The sequence below is a fragment of the Rhododendron vialii genome, chromosome 4a, assembly GCF_030253575.1.
Source record: "Rhododendron vialii isolate Sample 1 chromosome 4a, ASM3025357v1".
In the NCBI taxonomy this organism is placed as follows: Eukaryota; Viridiplantae; Streptophyta; class Magnoliopsida; order Ericales; family Ericaceae; genus Rhododendron; species Rhododendron vialii.
In genome coordinates this window covers 40,202,197-40,221,046 of record NC_080560.1, presented here as the reverse complement: position 1 = coordinate 40,221,046, position 18,850 = coordinate 40,202,197, and the positions used below count along the sequence as shown (strand labels likewise).

Sequence of the window (18,850 nt, the reverse complement as noted above, 5' to 3'; positions counted from 1 at the left end):
AATGAGTTTCAACCCCAAGGGTCGGCGCACTAGTAGTCGCCTGACAACCGGATGCCTTTGGTCTGGGGTCGGTTGGGTCAGTCTACACGGGCATTTTTCATTCGGAACACACCCACCCCCGAGCTTGAGAGAATACTAGATACTATTATAGTTTATTTTGAAATATATTTACACGGAAGGAAAACAAGCATGCAAAAAGTACAAAAGCTAGAGTATTAATTTATTTACACACAAGTTACATAATACATATGCAAGAAAAAGAAAAAGAGTGAATAACGAAAAACAATGGTTCGATAATTTGAATTACAGTACAACTTTTTCTTCCATTTCCATCTGATTAGCAGTGCCTTCTAGTGCTGTTGCAGCCATGAGGTGAAACAAGACTCTCCACATATACAGTAACACCAAACAGCTGCCAATCTTGAGGCATCCCAATCCTCTTGGTTTTTTGTTTTGGATTGTAGATCACTAGCTTCAAAGACTCCTCCAACTTCTTCTTTTTCTCTAACTGCAACCTCAGTACAACCTCGCCATCCTTTGCGAAACACAGCAGCTGATAGTATTCGGAAAACAACGCTCCTGGCACATTTCGCGGCACATTTGGTACAACAAATAACTTGGCCCAAGATTCTTTCACGCCGTATTCCTTCATCACCCAAATATCGAAATGATGACGGCAGTCAACCACACAGAGGCATCCATCCAAAACTCCTAAGTTAAAGAAATCACACCCAACTTCATACGTAGGCATGGGCACGTCCTTGAATTTCTCTTCCATAACATCAAAACAAACAATATGGAAATTATGCCTATCTTTATGGGGGTAGCTAGACGTAACCCAATGCGGTGACCCATTCAGAACACACCTCGGCGTCCCATTATAAAGACCACAATGGTAATCAAAGTCTCCAATGCTTTTCCATGAGCTTAGTTTAGAACTAAACACATGAACAGGGGGTGGCATGCTAGGGACATCACGTTTAACAACCCCGACAACTTTGAAATCATCGTTAATAGAGTCGTAAGCAAGCCCATACACTGTCTGAAAGCAGCTGGAACTCCTAAGTGGTGAAATTTTCTGATACATTCCAATCGATGGGTTCCATAAACGTAACTCCTCATCAATACCTACGAGTAAGACCCCATTGAAAGAGCCCCAAATGTCAACATCACAATACTTCCAGGGCATTTCGAGCTTGGCTATGGTGGGATCGGGTGCTTGGTAGTCCATGGAATAGAAAGATATAGGACTCTTATGACCCCGGTTATACTGAGGAACGACGATTAGCTTCTGGTTTGTGTTGCTTTGCATGGATTGATGGAGGTGTGATTTGATGAAGTGGGGGTCGTTGATTAGAGCAAGCCATGGCTTGGAAACCGACTTAAAACGGCACAGAGACTTGACAGGTAGCCTTGAGAGTATGTTGTAGATGACCTTATGTGGAAGATCGGGCAAACCCCATTGTTCCATTTTCTTATAGAGGTTTCTAGTCTACTTTCTATGGCGTTGTGAGAGAAGAGAGAGGGAGAGACAAGGAAATTTTTCTTAGAAGAGATCCGTTTAATCTTCGTCTTCCATATGCCGATGGGTCAATGACGTTGTATTAAGGCTCTTCCGTTGTAGTAACGAGGCTCTTCCATAGACTGCAATGAAAAAGAAACAGCTCAGATCTCATCTCAGCCATGTACGGCTCAAATGCTTCATGGTGCAAAGATGAGATCCGAGCCGTTGGATTGGCGAACGGACGGCTCAGATGGTGCACACCTTCCCGCACAGTAGCATCCGCGGGAAGGCTTATTCAAATTGCGGAGACAAAAAATAAATATAGGCCTACTCCGTACTACTACCTCCGTCCTTAAATAAATGTATGTCCGGACCGCAAACAATAGAATGACGAAACATGTAAAAAATGACAAGGATGGCAGAGAATTCAAGAACTACGTGTAGAATTGGAGATCTTGGATGATGTACAAAATATTGGAGCGGAGAAGTATATTGTAAACACGTCAAAAAATTTGGTTATTAAAAGAATGCGGAAGTCATATCAAGAAAATGCACAACTAATAAAAAAATGTGGAACTACTTTGGGGTTGTAGTCCTTTTCAGGTTCGGTATCCCGGAATTTGGTTAAAATCCGGACTTCTCCCACAGCCATAGAATTGTGTTTTCATTGGTCCAGTTTTAATGAAACTTTTTCGGAGAAAAGTTAATTGTGACTGGTCAGAAATTAGATGCAGATTCGAACCATTGAAAACACAATTCAATGGCTGTGAAAGATGTCTGGATTTTAACCAAAATCCGAGATACCGGACCTGAAAAGGACTCCCTCCATCACTCCATGGAACTTAACCACACAAAGGCATCCACGCGAAATCAGCAACCAACCAACCAACCAACCTCTACTTCACAATCAGGTTGGGTCACCTCCTTGAATTCTCCTCCGTAGCATCAAAATAAACAATCACAATACCCATCCCCGAATAACCTACAACCCAGTGTGGTGCCCGGCGCATTAAAACTGGTAACCGAGCCATTACAGTAATCGGGGTAACCAAAGTCTCCAATCCTACTCCATTATCTATAAGTTTAATTAGAAGAAAAAACATGAACAGAAAAATGGATTTTTTTTCCTTGAAGGACTAATAGTCCTAACCATTTTAACCTTAAAATCATAATTAAGGTCCTCGATTTTTAGGTAGTGAAAGTTTCTGGAACATTCCAGCTAGCTCTAAGGTTCGACCAGTGCCTATGAGCAAGATATATACCATTAAGTGAAACTACAATTTGACAATTTAATTATGGTGTAATTCGAGGTTGGCAATTGGCAGCTTTGTAATCAACAGAGTATACATCGCGAGAAGATTGAGAGGTGAGGATTGAAAAATAAAGAATAATGAAAATAATGGTTTTCATAATTTGAATTATTACCACTTTTTCTCCCATTTCCATCTGATTAGCTGTACCTTCTCGTATCATTGCAGCGCGCCATGAGGTGAAACAAGACTCTCCACATATAAAGTAATGTCAAACTCCTTGCAATCGTGAGGGACCTCAATCGTCTTAAAGTGTTTTTTGTTTCACGTTGTAGACCACTAACTTCAATAACCCAGTGAATTGTAACATAGTTACCTCCTCTCCATCCTTAAATGAAACACAACATGACAAAGTCGTCGAAAAAGAACTCTCCTGGCACATCAAAAAATTTGGTTATTAAAAGAATGCGGAGTTCATATCAAGAAAATCCACAACTTATAAAAAATGTGGAACTATTTTGGGGGTGTATTCGTATTCTTAAATTCAACCCAACAATATGTAACTAATACATAACAAATGAACCCAAAATATACGTATTATATATACACTATAACCAGTCGTACCAGCCACAAAAAAATATGCTTCTCATTCTTCATCCAAATCCATTCGCAACGTATAGTTCCATGCAGGGGCTGACCCAAATGGAGGCAAGGGGGATTCACTGACCCCACTCAAGTAAAAATTTCCAGAGGGAGTTGTACATATTTTGGAGTATTCTTGTAAATTTGCCCCATGGAATATTTTGTCCCCAATACCTTGAAAATTTTATAGGGAAGCGTATGACTACAGAAACAATCATGCAACAAGAAAACCACAAACAATCAAGAAAACCTCAAACAATAGAAAGCATAATTACTCTGAACTACTTCCACCGTCCTTAAATAAATGTATGTCCAGACCGCAAACAATAGAATGACGTAACATGTAAAAAGTGACAAGGATGGCGGAGAATTCCGGAACCACGTATAGAATTAGATATCTTGGATGATGTACATAATATTGAAGCGGAGAAGTCTATGGTAAATTTGGTTATTAAAAGAATGCGGAAGTCATATCAAGAAAATGCGCAACTAATAAAAAAATGTGAAACTATTTTGGGGTCGTAGTCCTTTTAAGGTTAGTATCCCGGATTTTGGTTAAAATTCGGACTTCTTTCACAGCAGTTGGATTGTGTTTTAAATGGTCCAAATTTTAATGAAATTTTTCCGGGGAAAAATTAATTGTGACTGATCATAAATTGGCTGCAACAATTATCGGAACCGTTCATTTTTTAGAGCTCGCGCGTTGAGAACATTAGCCATGCCAAAAATTACGTTGATCGGATATCGTTTGATATGATATCGAAATGCATTTATCTACGGATAATTGTGTCAAATGGGTTGTAATCCAGTGTTGCATACTTTTTCCCCCCAAACTTAATACATTTCGAAAACATATCAAACGATATCCGATCAACGTGATTTTTGGTGTGGCTAATGTTCTCGACGATCTCTAAAAAATGAACGGTTTCGATAATTGTTGCGGGCCCAGGAAGGGCCCACAACGGGTCCAAACTGGAGCGACCTGGTTGGGTGGGTAACTGGTTAGGACCCTTGGGCAAAAAAAAAATATATTCTACATTTTTTTTTTTGGCCTTTCTATATTGAAATTACAAAATCACCCCCATATTTTAATTAAGCCTTGTTCGGATCTTGGAAAAAGTGAGAAAAGAAAGAAAAGATAGAAAGATTTCCTTCCAAATGTTTGGATTGGAAAGAAAGAGGAGGGAAAATAATGAGATCAAACTTAAGGACTGACAGTTGAAACCTAAAAAATGAAAAATGGAAAAAGAGACAGAACGAAGTTACATTGCTTATTTTTCATGCAATAGTAAACGAAGGAGAAATTAAAGAAACTAAAATGAAAGTGTGAAGAAAGCATAAATTGTCTAAAAGCAATGAAAGTTACGTTGCCCAAGATCCTAATTACCAAGTTTCTTGAGAAGCATAGGATATACTATTCCCTTCGTCCCTAAATAATAGAATGATGTAACATATAAAAAAGTGACAAGGATGGCGGAGAATTCGAGAACTACGTGTAGAATTGGAGATCTTGGATGATGTATCTTCCAGCGGAAAAGTCTATGGTACACACATCAAAAAATTTGGTTATTAAAAGAATGCGGAGTTCATATCCAAAAAATCCACAACTAATAAAAAATGTGGAACTATTTTGGGGTTGTATTCGTTTTCTTAAATTCAACCCAAAAATACGTAACTTATAGTCTGATATCATAAAGTTACGTAACAAATGAGCCCAAAATATACCTATTATATATACACTATAAGCAGTCTTACCAGCCACAAAAAAAATATGCTTCTCATTCTTCATCCAAATTCGTTCGTACTGTATAGTTCCATGCAGGGGTTGACCCAAATGGAGGCAAGGGGGGTTCACTGACCCCACTCAAGTCAAAATTCTCAGAGGGAGTAGTACATATTTTGGAGTATTCTTGTAAATTTGCCCCATGGAATATTTTGTCCCCAATACCTTGAAAATTTTATAAGGAAGCGTATGACTACAGAAACAATCATGCAACAAGAAAACCACAAACAATCAAAAAAACCACAAACAATAAAAAGCATAATTACTCTGAACTACTTCCTTCGTCCTTAAATAAATGTATGTCCGGACCGCAAACAATAGAATGACGTAACATGTAAAAAGTGACAAGGATGGCGGAGAATTTCGGAACCACGTATAGAATTAGATATCTTGGATGATGTACATAATATTGAAGCGGAGAAGTCTATGGTAACTTTGGTTATTAAAAGAATGCGGAAGTCATATCAAGATAATGCGCAACTAATAAAAAAATGTGAAACTATTTTGGGGTTGTAATCCTATTCAGGCCAGTATCCCGGATTTTGGTTAAAATCCGGACTTCTTCCACAGCAGTTGGATTGTGTTTTTAATGGTCCAAATTTTAATGAAATTTTTCCTGGGGAAAAATTAATTGTGACCGATCATAAATTGGCTCCAACAATTATCGGAACCGTTCATTTTTTAGAACTCACGCGTTGAGAACATTAGCCATGCCAAAAATCACGTTGATCGGATATCGTTTGATATGATATCGAAATGCATTTATCTACGGATAATTGTGTCGAATGGGTTGTAATCCAGTGTTGCATACTTTTTTCCCCAAACTTAATACATTTCAAAAACATATCAAACGATATCCGATCAACGTGATTTTTGGTGTGGCTAATGTTCTCGACGAGCTCGATCTACAAAATGAACGGTTCCGATAATTGTTGCGGGCCCAGGAAGGGCCCACAACGGGTCCAAACTGGAGCGACCTGGTTGGGTGGGTAGGTTAGGACCTTTGGGCAAAAAAAAAAATATTCTACATTTTTTTTTAATATTCTACACTTTTTTTTTTGGCCTTTCTGTATTGAAATTACAAAATCACCCCCATATTTTAATTAAGCCTTGTTCGGATCTAGGAAAAAGTGAGAGAAGAAAGAAAAGTTAGAAAGATTTCCTTCCAAATGTTTGGATTGGAAAGAAAGAGGAGAGAAAATAATGAGATCAAACTTAAGGACTGACAGTTGAAACCTAAAAAATGAAAAATGGAAAAAGAGACAGAACGAAGTTACATTGCTTATTTTTCATGTAATAGTAAACGAAGGAGAAATTAAAGAAACTAAAATGAAAGTGTGAAGAAAGCATAAATTGTCTAAAAGCAATGAAAGTTACGTTGCCCAAGATCCTAATTACCAAGTTTCTTGAGAAGCATAGGATATACTATTCCCTTCATCCCTAAATAATAGAATGATGTAACATATAAAAAAGTGAAAAGGATGGCGGAGAATTCGAGAACTACGTGTAGAATTGGAGATCTTGGATGATGTAAGTAATCTTCCAGCGGAAAAGTCTATGGTACACACATCAAAAAATTTGGTTATTAAAAGAATGTGGAGTTCATATCCAAAAAATCCACAACTAATAAAAAATGTTGAACTATTTTGGGGTTGTATTCGTATTCTTAAATTCAACCCAAAAGTATGTAACTTATAGTTTGATATCATAAAGTTACATAACAAATGAGCCCAAAATATACCTATTATATATACACTACAAGCAGTCTTACCGGCCACAAAAAAAATATGCTTCTCATTCTTCATCCAAATCCATTCGTACCATATAGTTCCATGCAAGGGTTGACCCAAATGGAGGCAAGGGGGGTTCACTGACCCCACTCAAGTCAAAATTCTCAGAGGGAGTAGTACATATTTTGGAGCATTCTTGTAAATTTGCCCCATGGAATATATTGTCCCCAATATACCTTGAAAAATTTATAGCGAAGCGTATGACTACAAAAACAATCATGCAACAAGAAAACCACAAACGATAGAGAAATACTCTCTAGACACTTTTTATTTAATAATTATCAAAAACTCCCCCAGCCCGAAGGCTTACAACTTACCGTATTAAATAGGTAGAAAACTCTAATATTAATTGAGCCCTAATTCTTGTAGAAAACGTAAAATAGAAAACTAAGTAAACTATAATTAGAAAATTGAATACTCTAGAACACTTATTCCTAAATTATACTCCTTAACAAAATTACTAAAACATAAAATAAGAAAACTAAATAATGCTATTTATTAAATTATTTTCAATTCTCATTCTGCCTTACATAACTTGCCTTCAACCAATTTATTCCATATGTACTGTCTCTGACTCTCACTCCTATCGGTTGCTCTCTCTCTCTCTCTCTCTCAAAAAAAAAAAAAAAGTAAAAATAATTAAACAATGAAGAACAAAACCCAGTTAAGAAAGGTTCTCATTGTTTGGTGCGGGATTGGGGGTAGGGATAGAGAACGATTACATGTTAGAAGTGTTGGGAAATATACGATCCCACCCGCGCAATGTACGGAAGCGTAATGAAAAAAAAAACACTCACACAAAAGAACACAAGAATATACGTCGTTCGGCCTCAATGCCTATTCCACGGGAGAGAGAGAGAGAGAGAGAGAGAGAGAGAGAGAGAGAAATCCACTATAACAATGAAGAGTACAATGGTGAGATACAAATACTGTCACTTGGTATTTTTTTCCACACTCCTTTCCTCACTGTTACAACCCTCTCGGCTCTCACACTTACACACAAAGTATTCACTTTTCTTTGTGCTCTTTGCCTTAGCTCACACACTTATCTCAGCACACATGCACTGCCTCATTTAAATAGAAAACAAGAGAGAAGGATCTACACACTTGACTCTTGCAATTTCAAGCATCACAAATCCCCTTTGAGATCCGAAACATGCACTGCCCGCAATACCCACTTCCAATGAGTAGAGAGACTTAAGCCAATAAATGCATAGCCAGCCAACCAACCATCCATTTTTATTTCTTTTCTTTACAAAACCCATTACCACGTGGGCAAAACCCAACAAGGAGCTAGGGGACAAGGTGAGTGAAACCAACCGTAATTCAGTCCTGTCTCTATTCCTATTTAGAACCTTAAGGTGAGTGAATACAAAGTACTGGAACTATATATGCTCATATACAACCCGACCTACCATGAGATGGTATAACCCCTTTGTGATTGAATGAGACATATTGTTTCTCATCCATAGGTGAAAGGCGAATAATTTTGGTTCGGGACTGCTTTGTGACAATGATTCAGACAAATCTAAGCTTGTTGGACCACAAGATCACAGGCACATAAGAATGAGTTTCAACCCCAAGGGTCGGCGCACTGGTAGTCGCCTGACAACCGGATGCCTTTGGTCTGGGGTCGGTTGGGTCAGTCTATACGGGCATTTTTCATTCGGAACACACCCACCCCCGAGCTTGAGAGAATACTAGATACTATTATAGTTTATTTTGAAATAAATTTACACGGAAGGAAAACAAGCATGCAACAAGTACAAATGCTAGAGTATTAATTTATTTACACACAAGTTGCATAATACATATGCAAGAAAAAAAAAAAAAAAAGAGAGTGAATAACGAAAAACAATGGTTCGATAATTTGAATTACAGTACAACTTTTTCTTCCATTTCCATCTGATTAGCAGTGCCTTCTAGTGCTGTTGCAGCCATGAGGTGAAACAAGACTCTCCACATATACAGTAACAGCAAACAGGTTCCAATCTTGAGGCATCCCAATCCTCTTGGTTTTTTGTTTTGGATTGTAGATCACTAGCTTCAAAGACTCCTCCAACTTCTTCTTTTTCTCTAACTGCAACCTCAGTACAACCTCGCCATCCTTTGCGAAACACAACAGCTTATAGTATTCGGAAAACAACGCTCCTGTCACATTTGGCACAACAAATAACTTGGCCCAAGATTCTTTCACGCCGTATTCCTTCATCACCCAAATATCGAAAGGACTCGCGGGATGACGGCAGTCAACCGCACAGAGGCATCCATCCAAAACTCCTAATTTAAAGAAACTACACCCAACTTCATACATAGGCATGGGCACGTCCTTGAATTTCTCTTCCATAACATCAAAACAAACAATATGGAAATTATACCCATCGATATGGGGGATGCCATATGTAACCCAATGCGGTGACCCATTCAGAACACTCCTCGACGTCCCATTATAAAGACCACAAGGGTGATCAAAGTCTCCAATGCTTTTCCATGAGCTTAGTTTAGAACTAAACACATGAACAGTGCTAGAGCCATAGGGTGGCATGCTAAGGACATCACGTTTAACAACCCCGACAACCTTGAAATCATCGTTAATAGAGTCATAAGCAAGCCCATACACTATCGAAAAGCTGGAACGCCCAGGTGGTGAAATTTTCTGATACATTCCAATCGATGGGTTCCATAAACGTAACTCCTCATCAATACTTACGAGTAAGACCCCATTGAAAGAGCCCCAAATGTCAACATCACAAGACTTCCAAGGCATTTCGAGCTTGGCTATGGTGGGATCGGGTGCTTGGTAGTCCATGGAATAGAAAGATTTAGGACTCTCATGACCCCGGTTATACTAAGGAACGACGATTAGCTTCTGGTTTGTGTTTCTTTGCATGGATTGATGGAGGTGTGATTTGATGAAGTGGGGGTCGTTGATTAGAGCAAGCCATGGCTTGGAAACCGACTTGAAACGGCACAGAGACTTGACGGGTAGCCTTGAGAGTATGTCGTAGACGACCTCATGTGGAAGATTGGGCAAACCCCATTGTTCCATTTTCTTATAGAGGTTTCTAGTCTACTTTCTATGGCGTTGTGAGAGAAGAGAGAGGGAGAGACGAGGAAATTTTTCTTAGAAGAGATCCGTTTAATCTTCGTCTTCCATATGCCGATGGGTCAATTTGTATTAAGGCTCTTCCGTTGTAGTAACGAGGCTCTTCCATTGACTGCAATGAAAAAGAAACGGCTCAGATCTCATCTCAGCCATTTACGGCTCAGATGCTTCATGGTGCAAAGATGAGATCCGAGCCGTTGAATTGGCAAACGGACGGCTCAGATGGTGCACACCTTCCTGCACAGTAGCATCCGGGGGAAGGCTTATTCAAATTGCGGAGACAAAAAAAAATATAGGCCTACTCCGTACTACTACCTCCGTCCTTAAATAAATGTATGTCCGGACCGCAAACAATAGAATGACGAAACATGTAAAAAGTGACAAGGATGGCAGAGAATTTCAGAACTACATGTAGAATTGGAGATCTTGGATGATGTACAAAATATTGGAGCGAAGAAGTGTATTGTACACACTTCAAAAAAATTGGTTATTAAAAGAATGCGGAAGTCATATCAAGAAAATGCACAACTAATAAAAAAATGTGGAACTACTTTGGGGTTGTAGTCCTTTTCAGGTTCGGTATCCCGGAATTTGGTTAAAATCCGGACTTCTCCCACAGCCGTAGGATTGTGTTTTCAATGGTCCAGCTTTTAATGAAACTTTTTCGGAGAAAAATTAATTGTGACTGGTCATAAATTAGATGCAGATTCGGACCATTGAAAACACAATTCAATGGCTGTGAAAGATGTCTGGAGTTTAACCAAAATCCGGGATACCGGACCTGAAAAGGACTCCTTCCATCACTCCATGGAACTTAACCACACAAAGGCATCCACTCGAAATCAGCAACCAACCAACCAACCTCTACTTCACAATCAGGTTGGGCCACCTCCTTGAATTCTCCTCCGTAGCATCAAAATAAACAATCACAATGCCCATCCCCGAATAACCTACAACCCAATGTGGTGCCCGGCCCATTAAAACTGGTACCCGAGCCATTACAGTAATCGGGGTAACCAAAGTCTCCAATCCTACTCCATTATCTATAAGTTTAATTAGAAGAAAAAACATGAACAGCAAAATGGATTTTTTTTCCTTGAAGGACTAATAGTCCTAACCATTTTAACCTTAAAATCATAATTAAGGTCCTCGATCGATTTTTAGGTAGTGAAAGTTTCTGGAACATTCGAGCTAGCTGTAAGGTTCGACCAGTGCCTATGAGCAAGATATATACCATTAAGTGAAACTACAATTTGACAATTTAATTATGGTGTAATTCGAGGTTGGCAATTGGCAGCTTTGTAATCAACAAATCGAGTATACATTGCGAGAAGATTGAGAGGTGAGGATTGAAAAAGAAAGAATAATGAAAATAATGGTTTTCATAATTTGAATTATTACCACTTTTTCATCCATTTCCATCTCTGATTAGTTGTACCTTCTCGTATTATTGCAGCGCGCCATTAGGTGAAACAAGACTCTCCACATATAAAGTAATGTCAAACTCCTTGCAATCGTGAGGGACCTCAATCGTCTTAAAGTGTTTTTTGTTTCACGTTGTAGACCACTAACTTCAATAACCCAGTGAATTGTAACATAGTTACCTCCTCTCCATCCTTAAATGAAACACAACATGACAAAGTAGTCGAAAAAGAACTCTCCTGGCACATTTGGTACAACAAACAATTTGGTCCAAGATTCTTTCACACTATATTCCTTCATCACCCAAACATCGAAATGACTCTCGATACGGGGGTCAACCACCCAAAACCGCCAAAATATAAATTGATCATCCTCAACTTCGCAAATAGGCTTGGACAGCTCTTTGAATTTCTCCTCCGTAACATCAAAACAGACAATATAAAAATACTTATCACCGGCTCCACGTACTAACCAATGCGGTGCCCCATTGAGAACACACACCGGCCCTCTGATCATTGTTGTGGGTCCGAGAAGGGCCCACAATGTGTCCAAACTGGACCGAACTGGTTGGGTTTTTATTTTTTGGCTTTTATGTATTGAAATTACAAAATCACCCCTATATTTTAATTAAGCTTTGTTCGGAACTTGGAAAAAGTGAAAGAAAAGAAAGAAAAGTTAGAAAGATTTCCTTCCAATGTTTGGATTGGAAAGAAAGAGGAGAGAAAATAAAGAATTCAAGTTTTGTGAATAATAGAATTTTCTTCCATTTTCTTTTCCCTCACTTTCCCGAACTTCCAAACAAAGGCTAAGCTCTTCACTCATGAAGGGGGTAAACTTGTACCTTCACGTGAATAAGGAGGAAAAAAAATTAGTGCATGCAGAAAAAAAGGCAGTGCAAAATCATTTCTCTGAAAATTAAATCAAATCTTCTCTTTCCTGCTTTTTTAAATCTCCTCTATCCTAATTGTTTCTCTCCAATTTTCTCTTCACTAAACTCTATAAAAAAAAATTCTCAAACAAAACGCAAATTCTAGAACAATAAAACTGGCAAAAAATTTACACCAAAAATATAATTCTTCACAACTATGATAAATTTATGGTCAAAAGCTAAACACAAATTATGATAAATAAGCAAAAAAAATAATAATGATAATAAGAGAGAGAAAGATGAATTTACCACAAAAGATGACAAATTTAGCATAAATCAATTGAAAAACCTTGTCCAATGCTCCTTGATTTTGATCTCAATCCAACCAAATCTGAGATTAAAATCTAATAATAGCAAATCAGACAAATAAATTTATCCTAATATTCTCAGGAAAATCCACATCTATGCAAGGATTAGAATTAATTAATTATGAAGTAATCAAAAAACCATATTTTGTAAATATATAAAAAAAAAGTTGAAGAAAACATAGAAGATGATTTGATTCACATGCCATAGCGCTTCTAGTCTAATGGTATTTCCTGGTCCTACCTTCGAAAGAAGCCAGGGTTCAAGCTCCATCAGGAACGTTTATGGTTCAGGGCCATGGACAGTGTTTGGATCCCCTATTAACTACCCCTATCCCCTGCTGACGTATACCGCTTGAAAAAAAAAAAAAGAATTCGTTCACACCGACAATGAGAGCACTTCAATAATTCTCCAATAATCGTATGGTAAACCATAATGAGAGGGCCAACTAAGGCAAGAAGGCATATTCTTATGAAATTCTGGAACTTGGTTGAGTTCTCCGTTGCATTTTTGTAGCATCATCTCCATTCACCTCCGGCCGAATGTGAAGACTAGAAAAACCCTTTGCACATCAACAAATGAAAGTGATAGCGGAACAATGTCGATTCAGAGTTTCATGACACGATGATTAGCCTTTCCTTCTAAGAACAGCCGAGAAGAACACAGAGAGAGCACATAGATTAGACCATACAGGAAGACACTCGGGCATCATATTTGTAGCAAATCATTATCGGAACACGTGCCAACCAATCATTTGTCTAAAGAGAAACGGCTATGCGATTCATTATATACCATCAACAAAACAATAGTCTGGATTCAATAGTAGTTCAAAGACACCCAAAGACCAAAACTATGGCCAGAAAAGTTAGAAAACAAGTCTATAATGTGTCCAAGTTTACCTATTCTACATGATCTTCCTCTCTTCTAGTTACTGCCCTCAAAATCGCCCACCTCTTTAAGTGATGAAGTGAAACCAAATTGTTATCGTCCATTGCTGAATGGTCACCAATTTTGGTTCACGATTCCTTCGCACCAGTGAGATTCACCACAGGACTGCAATATCACAAGCGTATAATGAGATCAAAACTTAAGGTTAAAACAACCACTGACAGTTGAAACCTAAAATATGAAAAATGAAAAAAGAGACAGAATGAAGTTACATTGCAAATTTTTCATGCAAAAGTAAATGAAGGAGAAATTAAAGAAACTAAAAATAAAAGTGTGAAGTAAGCATAAATTGTCTATAACCAATGAAAGTTGCTCAAGATTCTAATTACCAAGTTTCATGAGAAGCAAAGACTATAACATATGTTTTTTGAGCAATCCTTCGATAAAGAAGAAATTAGAAGCCACCAACCCTTCATTGGTTTTCAATGGTTTATCACAGAAAACAAACGAAGGAGCAGTCTATACCCTTAACTCAAATAGACAAGAATCATCGTTCTCCTATAACATTGATAGTGGTAAGTTGGTAACTGAAAAACAAACGAAGAGACAAATAACACACACCCAACCAAGTTTCAACCCGGGCTAATACTTCCCTTATCGTAGCCCATATATATGCAATGCAACCACCAAACCTCACTCCCACTAGTCTACGACTCAATAGTAGATTAATAGTTGTTAACATGCAGGGGTAATTATTAAGGATTAATGAATCTATCTTTCTGGATCAGAACATTTCGAATGACATTTGAATTCTAATGAAGAAATGTGTCACCCCTCAACTGTTATACAAACATGCAAAAGCCCAATACGAAATTGGTCAAAACAGACTGGATAAACTCTTCGCAATACTAAACATGGATGCGTATGCGTGATATTTTGTCATTCTTTCTGCTTGAAAAATGTTGGACGCCCATGATATAAGGCATTATAAATCTTTATCTTCGTAGAGGAGACAATCTCACGACCAAGCGTCACAGACGCATAGAAATTGCATAAAACACGAAAAAAGAGAGCAAATGAACAAACCGAGAAACTGAAGACCAATATTTATGAGTTCCTCCAAGTGTTCTATACTTGTGCAGATAGATATAAGCATGGAGATACAATTTTACAACTACATTGCAATTTGCATGAAAGCATATACAAAATTTCCAGATACTACTTGTCCATATGCTACTGAGACCAGATTATTTGAGAACTATAGAACCTAATTAACTCATTTTGCCTATTAGTCCAACTTATTTGGGCTACAAGGAAAGGATGAGCACTACAGTCTACAAGATATTGCAACGAACTCATTTGTCCTGACTCTATCACTTCTAGGAAAGATGAAATAATGGTGACTTAGTTAACACATAAGCTGACAAATCTAACATTCACTTGTACTCAAACTCAAATTATCATTTCATATCAAAATATCATTAAGTCATTCTATGGTGGTAAAACTAGCAAATTTTCAGCTACCAAAAAAAAAAAAATACTGAAAGAGAAAGGAGAAATGAAATACTATGCTCTCACTAACGATTGAAACACAACATACACTGCCACTCGAAAACCCATTTTCATTCAACTTCAATCCCTGCCTACTTCACGGTTTCCCCCCACCAAGTTCTTTGACCTCCTAATGAAGATGGGACAACAACCTATGCATTATTCCTTCAAGATTATACACCACCAGTCTCTTCCTGTCTATCTCCATCATCATTTCATCGTCCTTAGTAAAACACAAAGGCGTCAAGGTGTGCAAGAGTCAGCAGACTCCCGGCGTCATGAGGAACGACTAACAATCTAGCTCACAATTCTATCGCGGCATGCCTTCTCAATCCTAACACCTCATCCTTGTATCCTCCACAATGAACAATGCGAAGGGGTCCACTCAAAACCACCAAACCATATTTCGACATGCCCGATTTGAAGTTGTTGGACTAAGTGATCACACGCATATAGACATCGAGCATGCACCAATAGAAGAGTATTTATACACAAGCTTCAAAATACATATGAAAAAACAAAGAATAATGAAAATAAATTTTTGGTTTCATAATTTGAATTACCACTTTTTCTTCTATATCCATCCAATTAGCAGTACCTTCTAGTGTCGTTCCAGCCATGAGGTGAAACAAGACTCTCCACATATAAAGTAACATCAAACTGCTTGCAATCGTAAGGGATCCCAATCATCTTGTATGTATTTTGTTTCGGGTTGTAGATCACTAACTTCTCCAAATCCCACTTCATTATGACCTCTCCACCCTTCGTGAAGCACAATGGCTCTAAGTGTTGGGAATAGAACTCTCCCCCTGCCACATTTGGTACAACAAACAACTTGGTCCAAGATTCTTTCACGTCGTATTCCTTCATCACCCAAACATCAGAATGACTCCCCCAACTTTGGTGAACCACACAAAGCCATCCACCCAAAACCCCCAAAATAAAACGATCATCCTCAATTTCATCAATAGGCTTGGGCACCTCCTTGAATTTCTCCTCCGTAACATCAAAACAAACAATATGGAGATACATATTGGTGATGCCAGACGCAAACCAATGCGGTGCCCCATTTAGTACACACCCCGGCCCAAAAAGATAAATACAGTAAGGGAAGACTCCAATTCTCTTCCACGATCTTAGTTTAGAACTAAACACATGAACAACACTAGTGTCCTCACTTACAGGGAAAAAAGCCGCAACAACCTTGAAATCATCACTAACAGAGTCATAACCAAGCCCATAGATTATATCACTGCGGGCATCCGGGCGCTTAGGTTGTGAAAATTTCTGGTATATTCTAACTGATGGGTTCCATAGACATAGTTCATCATCAATATCTAAGAGTATGACTCCATTCAATGAGCCACAAATTTTAACACCAGACTCATCATCAATATCTAAGAGTATGACTCCATTCAAAGAGCCACAAATTTCAACACCAGACTTACAGGGCATTTCGAGCTCCGCGACGGGGTGATCGGGTGCTGGGTAGTCTATGGAATAGAAAGATTCAGAACTGTGACCCCACTCAGGAGCGATGATTAGCTTGTGGTTTGAGTTGTATTTCATGGATTGATTGAGGTGTGATTTGACGAATTGGGGGTCGGTGATTTGAGCGAGCCATGTCTTGGAAACCGATTTGAAGCAGCAAAGAGACTTGACGGGTAGCCTGGAGAGTATGTCGAAGACGATCTCATAGGGAAGATTGGGCAAACCCAGTTCCATTTTTCTACTTCTTTCGGGTAGACGGTAGTAGGAAGGAAACGGGCAAAAGAAACACAGTACAGTACTACATATGCAGAGCAGAGGGTTAGTGGGGTTTGTTTTCCCAGATCCCAAAACGGAACAAACAAAAGGTTTGATTCAAATTGTCCATATACTCCGATTTTTTCGGTTTCTCTTTCCCCTCACTCATTGCCATCTCTGGGATTATTGTTCAGCTCATTCTCAACCAATTGCTCTCACCCATGGGGGAATCGAAGGATCGGTTTTTTTCCTCCCTCTTCTTGCCTGTACCAGGAAAAATCACAATTGTTAATTTTGTACCAAATTTTAACGAATTATTGGTGACGGGATGAATTAGAAAAGTAAAAAAGTGGTAAAGATAGAGAAACCGTCCAAAGGTGTCCAGATTTTGCACCGATCACCATGTGGACCCACACCTATTCCGGCACGAATGATCCGAGTCGTTCAATAATTTTAAAACAAAATGGGCCCTCAAAAAAATCAGCTCAATCCAATATGTTTATGTGTTCGATCCAATCTTTCCATTTTTTATCCAACCTTTCCATTTTTTTCGATTTTTCAAAAATGAGAAAATTGGATCGAATACCTACACATATCAGATTGAGCTGATTTTTCCCGAACCTATTCGGTTTATTTTTCTAAAATTATTGAACCACTCGGATCATCCGTGCGGGACCTTATGTAGGCCCGCATGGCGGTCGGAGCAAAATCTAGACACCATTTGGGCGGTGTCCCTAGCAAGATCCGTAAAAAAGTATGTCATTTACATATTTTTTGGAAATATTCAAGAAAAGTTTAAAAGGCTGTTTTTTTTTCTTTGAATATTTTCAATAGATGTTGGGTAAATGTGATAATATTTTATTATTATAATTCCTCTCATCGACACGAACCAATAATCCATAAAAATTTACTGCAAAATTAACAAACATTTTTTTGAATAAAGATAAAAAAAATTCTTTCTCTACAATTTTTAGATTAGTGAAAACACCACATAAAATGAACAATACATTAACTCAATTAAATTAGCAGTACTTCTGGTCCTTTGGAGTCCACTTCTTTCCTAAAGAAAAAATGTAAAGACTACAATTATTACTCTAATTCATTCTGAATACGTGCTACCTCTAAATAGGATGATTATTTAATTGCTCCGGGAATCAAATGCATTTAAGTCTCTTTTTCTATATATTTTATATGTCGAGTACTACTATTGTTTATGGTGTAACAAAATTATGTTTTTGGGTTTAACCGATGTACGATAGCATGGGACAAACTATGATCTATACTTTCTTAAGCTCCAGTTGCTTTTTCGAAAATGTTATGGTTAATGAAACATGTCCATGTAAGTGTCTATGATAAGGACTTGGGCGGTCCATGTAAGTGTCCATCAATTTGAATCGTTCCATTCCTTTTCATGGACTCTAATCATGTTACTTTTTTTCCTTCACCCTTTTTATTTATCGTTTCAATCTCCGTGTGATATCATTGAAAATATCCGTGTTGCATTGACCATTGAGAAATGAAGAAGGGTTCTGTTCAGATTGTTATTTCGGACAATATAATGGAGTGGTTTGTCAAAATTGACATCGAATCAAACTGAGAGTACCTTCAAGCACGGGCAATCGAATCGTGCGTGAAACTAATAGTACTACGCAAACTTATAGTTTTCATCTCATTAGACTCGTTATCGAAATGATATTCCCCGCAGTTCCGCTCGAGTATTCCAGTTCCAATAAAAAATTGTGCATTTTCACTTTCTTAGTGTTGCATTCAATCGAGGACAAATTAAAATTTAAAGTCATATTCTCAACTTTGTTAGTCCACCTTTAGTAAATTACTGGATAGGGGTTCGACAAGAGTTGACTGTGGGAATCCAACAGAGAATTTTATGTATTATGGTTTTATGATTAACGGAGGTTTGAATTGCATTCGATGTT

At 38.1% G+C, this 18,850-nt stretch overlaps 4 protein-coding genes across 9 annotated transcripts in view; all 4 read right to left on the bottom strand.

Annotated features, from left to right (window-relative positions):
- The window catches only part of LOC131324874 (F-box protein CPR1-like), a 40,229-nt gene that overhangs the window by 19,120 nt on the left and 2,259 nt on the right, over positions 1–18,850 (bottom strand). The window lies entirely within an intron of this gene.
- On the bottom strand, positions 200–3,665 carry LOC131324871 (F-box protein CPR1-like). 2 transcript variants are annotated; one of them, XM_058357051.1, is made up of 3 exons: positions 3,379–3,665; positions 2,930–3,187; positions 200–1,644 (listed from the first exon to the last, which is right to left on the bottom strand). In XM_058357051.1, the coding sequence occupies exon 3, from the start codon at positions 1,469–1,471 to the stop codon at positions 338–340; it is 1,134 nt and encodes a 377-aa protein (XP_058213034.1). In that variant the 5' UTR covers positions 1,472–1,644; positions 2,930–3,187; positions 3,379–3,665; the 3' UTR covers positions 200–337. The 2 variants fall into 2 exon arrangements, with proteins under 2 accessions (XP_058213034.1, XP_058213033.1); XM_058357050.1 differs by having other exon boundaries at positions 2,965–3,187.
- LOC131324870 (F-box/kelch-repeat protein At3g06240-like) lies at positions 2,343–17,179 on the bottom strand. 5 transcript variants are annotated; one of them, XM_058357046.1, is made up of 2 exons: positions 15,769–17,179; positions 2,343–2,486 (listed from the first exon to the last, which is right to left on the bottom strand). In XM_058357046.1, the coding sequence occupies exons 1-2, from the start codon at positions 16,893–16,895 to the stop codon at positions 2,450–2,452; spliced, it is 1,164 nt and encodes a 387-aa protein (XP_058213029.1). In that variant the 5' UTR covers positions 16,896–17,179; the 3' UTR covers positions 2,343–2,449. The 5 variants fall into 5 exon arrangements, with proteins under 5 accessions (XP_058213029.1, XP_058213032.1, XP_058213031.1 ...); XM_058357049.1 differs by lacking the exon at positions 2,343–2,486 and adding an exon at positions 2,944–2,964; XM_058357048.1 differs by lacking the exon at positions 2,343–2,486 and adding an exon at positions 10,943–11,025 and having other exon boundaries at positions 15,734–17,179.
- The window catches only part of LOC131324869 (F-box protein CPR1-like), a 54,586-nt gene continuing 49,220 nt past the window's right edge, over positions 13,485–18,850 (bottom strand). The window contains exon 3 of the transcript XR_009199470.1: positions 13,485–13,682. The gene's annotated coding sequence lies outside the window, so the exon portion shown is untranslated. The remainder of the gene's footprint in view (positions 13,683–18,850) is intronic.

Bases quoted from the DNA above. Each gene is read 5' to 3' on its own strand.
- LOC131324871 (XM_058357051.1), bottom strand. From the start codon at position 1,471: ATGGAACAATGGGGTTTGCCCGATCTTCCACATAAGGTCATCTACAAC.
- LOC131324870 (XM_058357046.1), bottom strand. From the start codon at position 16,895: ATGGAACTGGGTTTGCCCAATCTTCCCTATGAGATCGTCTTCGACATA. The intron at 2,487-15,768 runs GTACTGCTAATT...ACTGGGTTGTAG, and splicing joins GGCTGGAACGACACTAGAAG to GTTATTCGGGGATGGGTATT.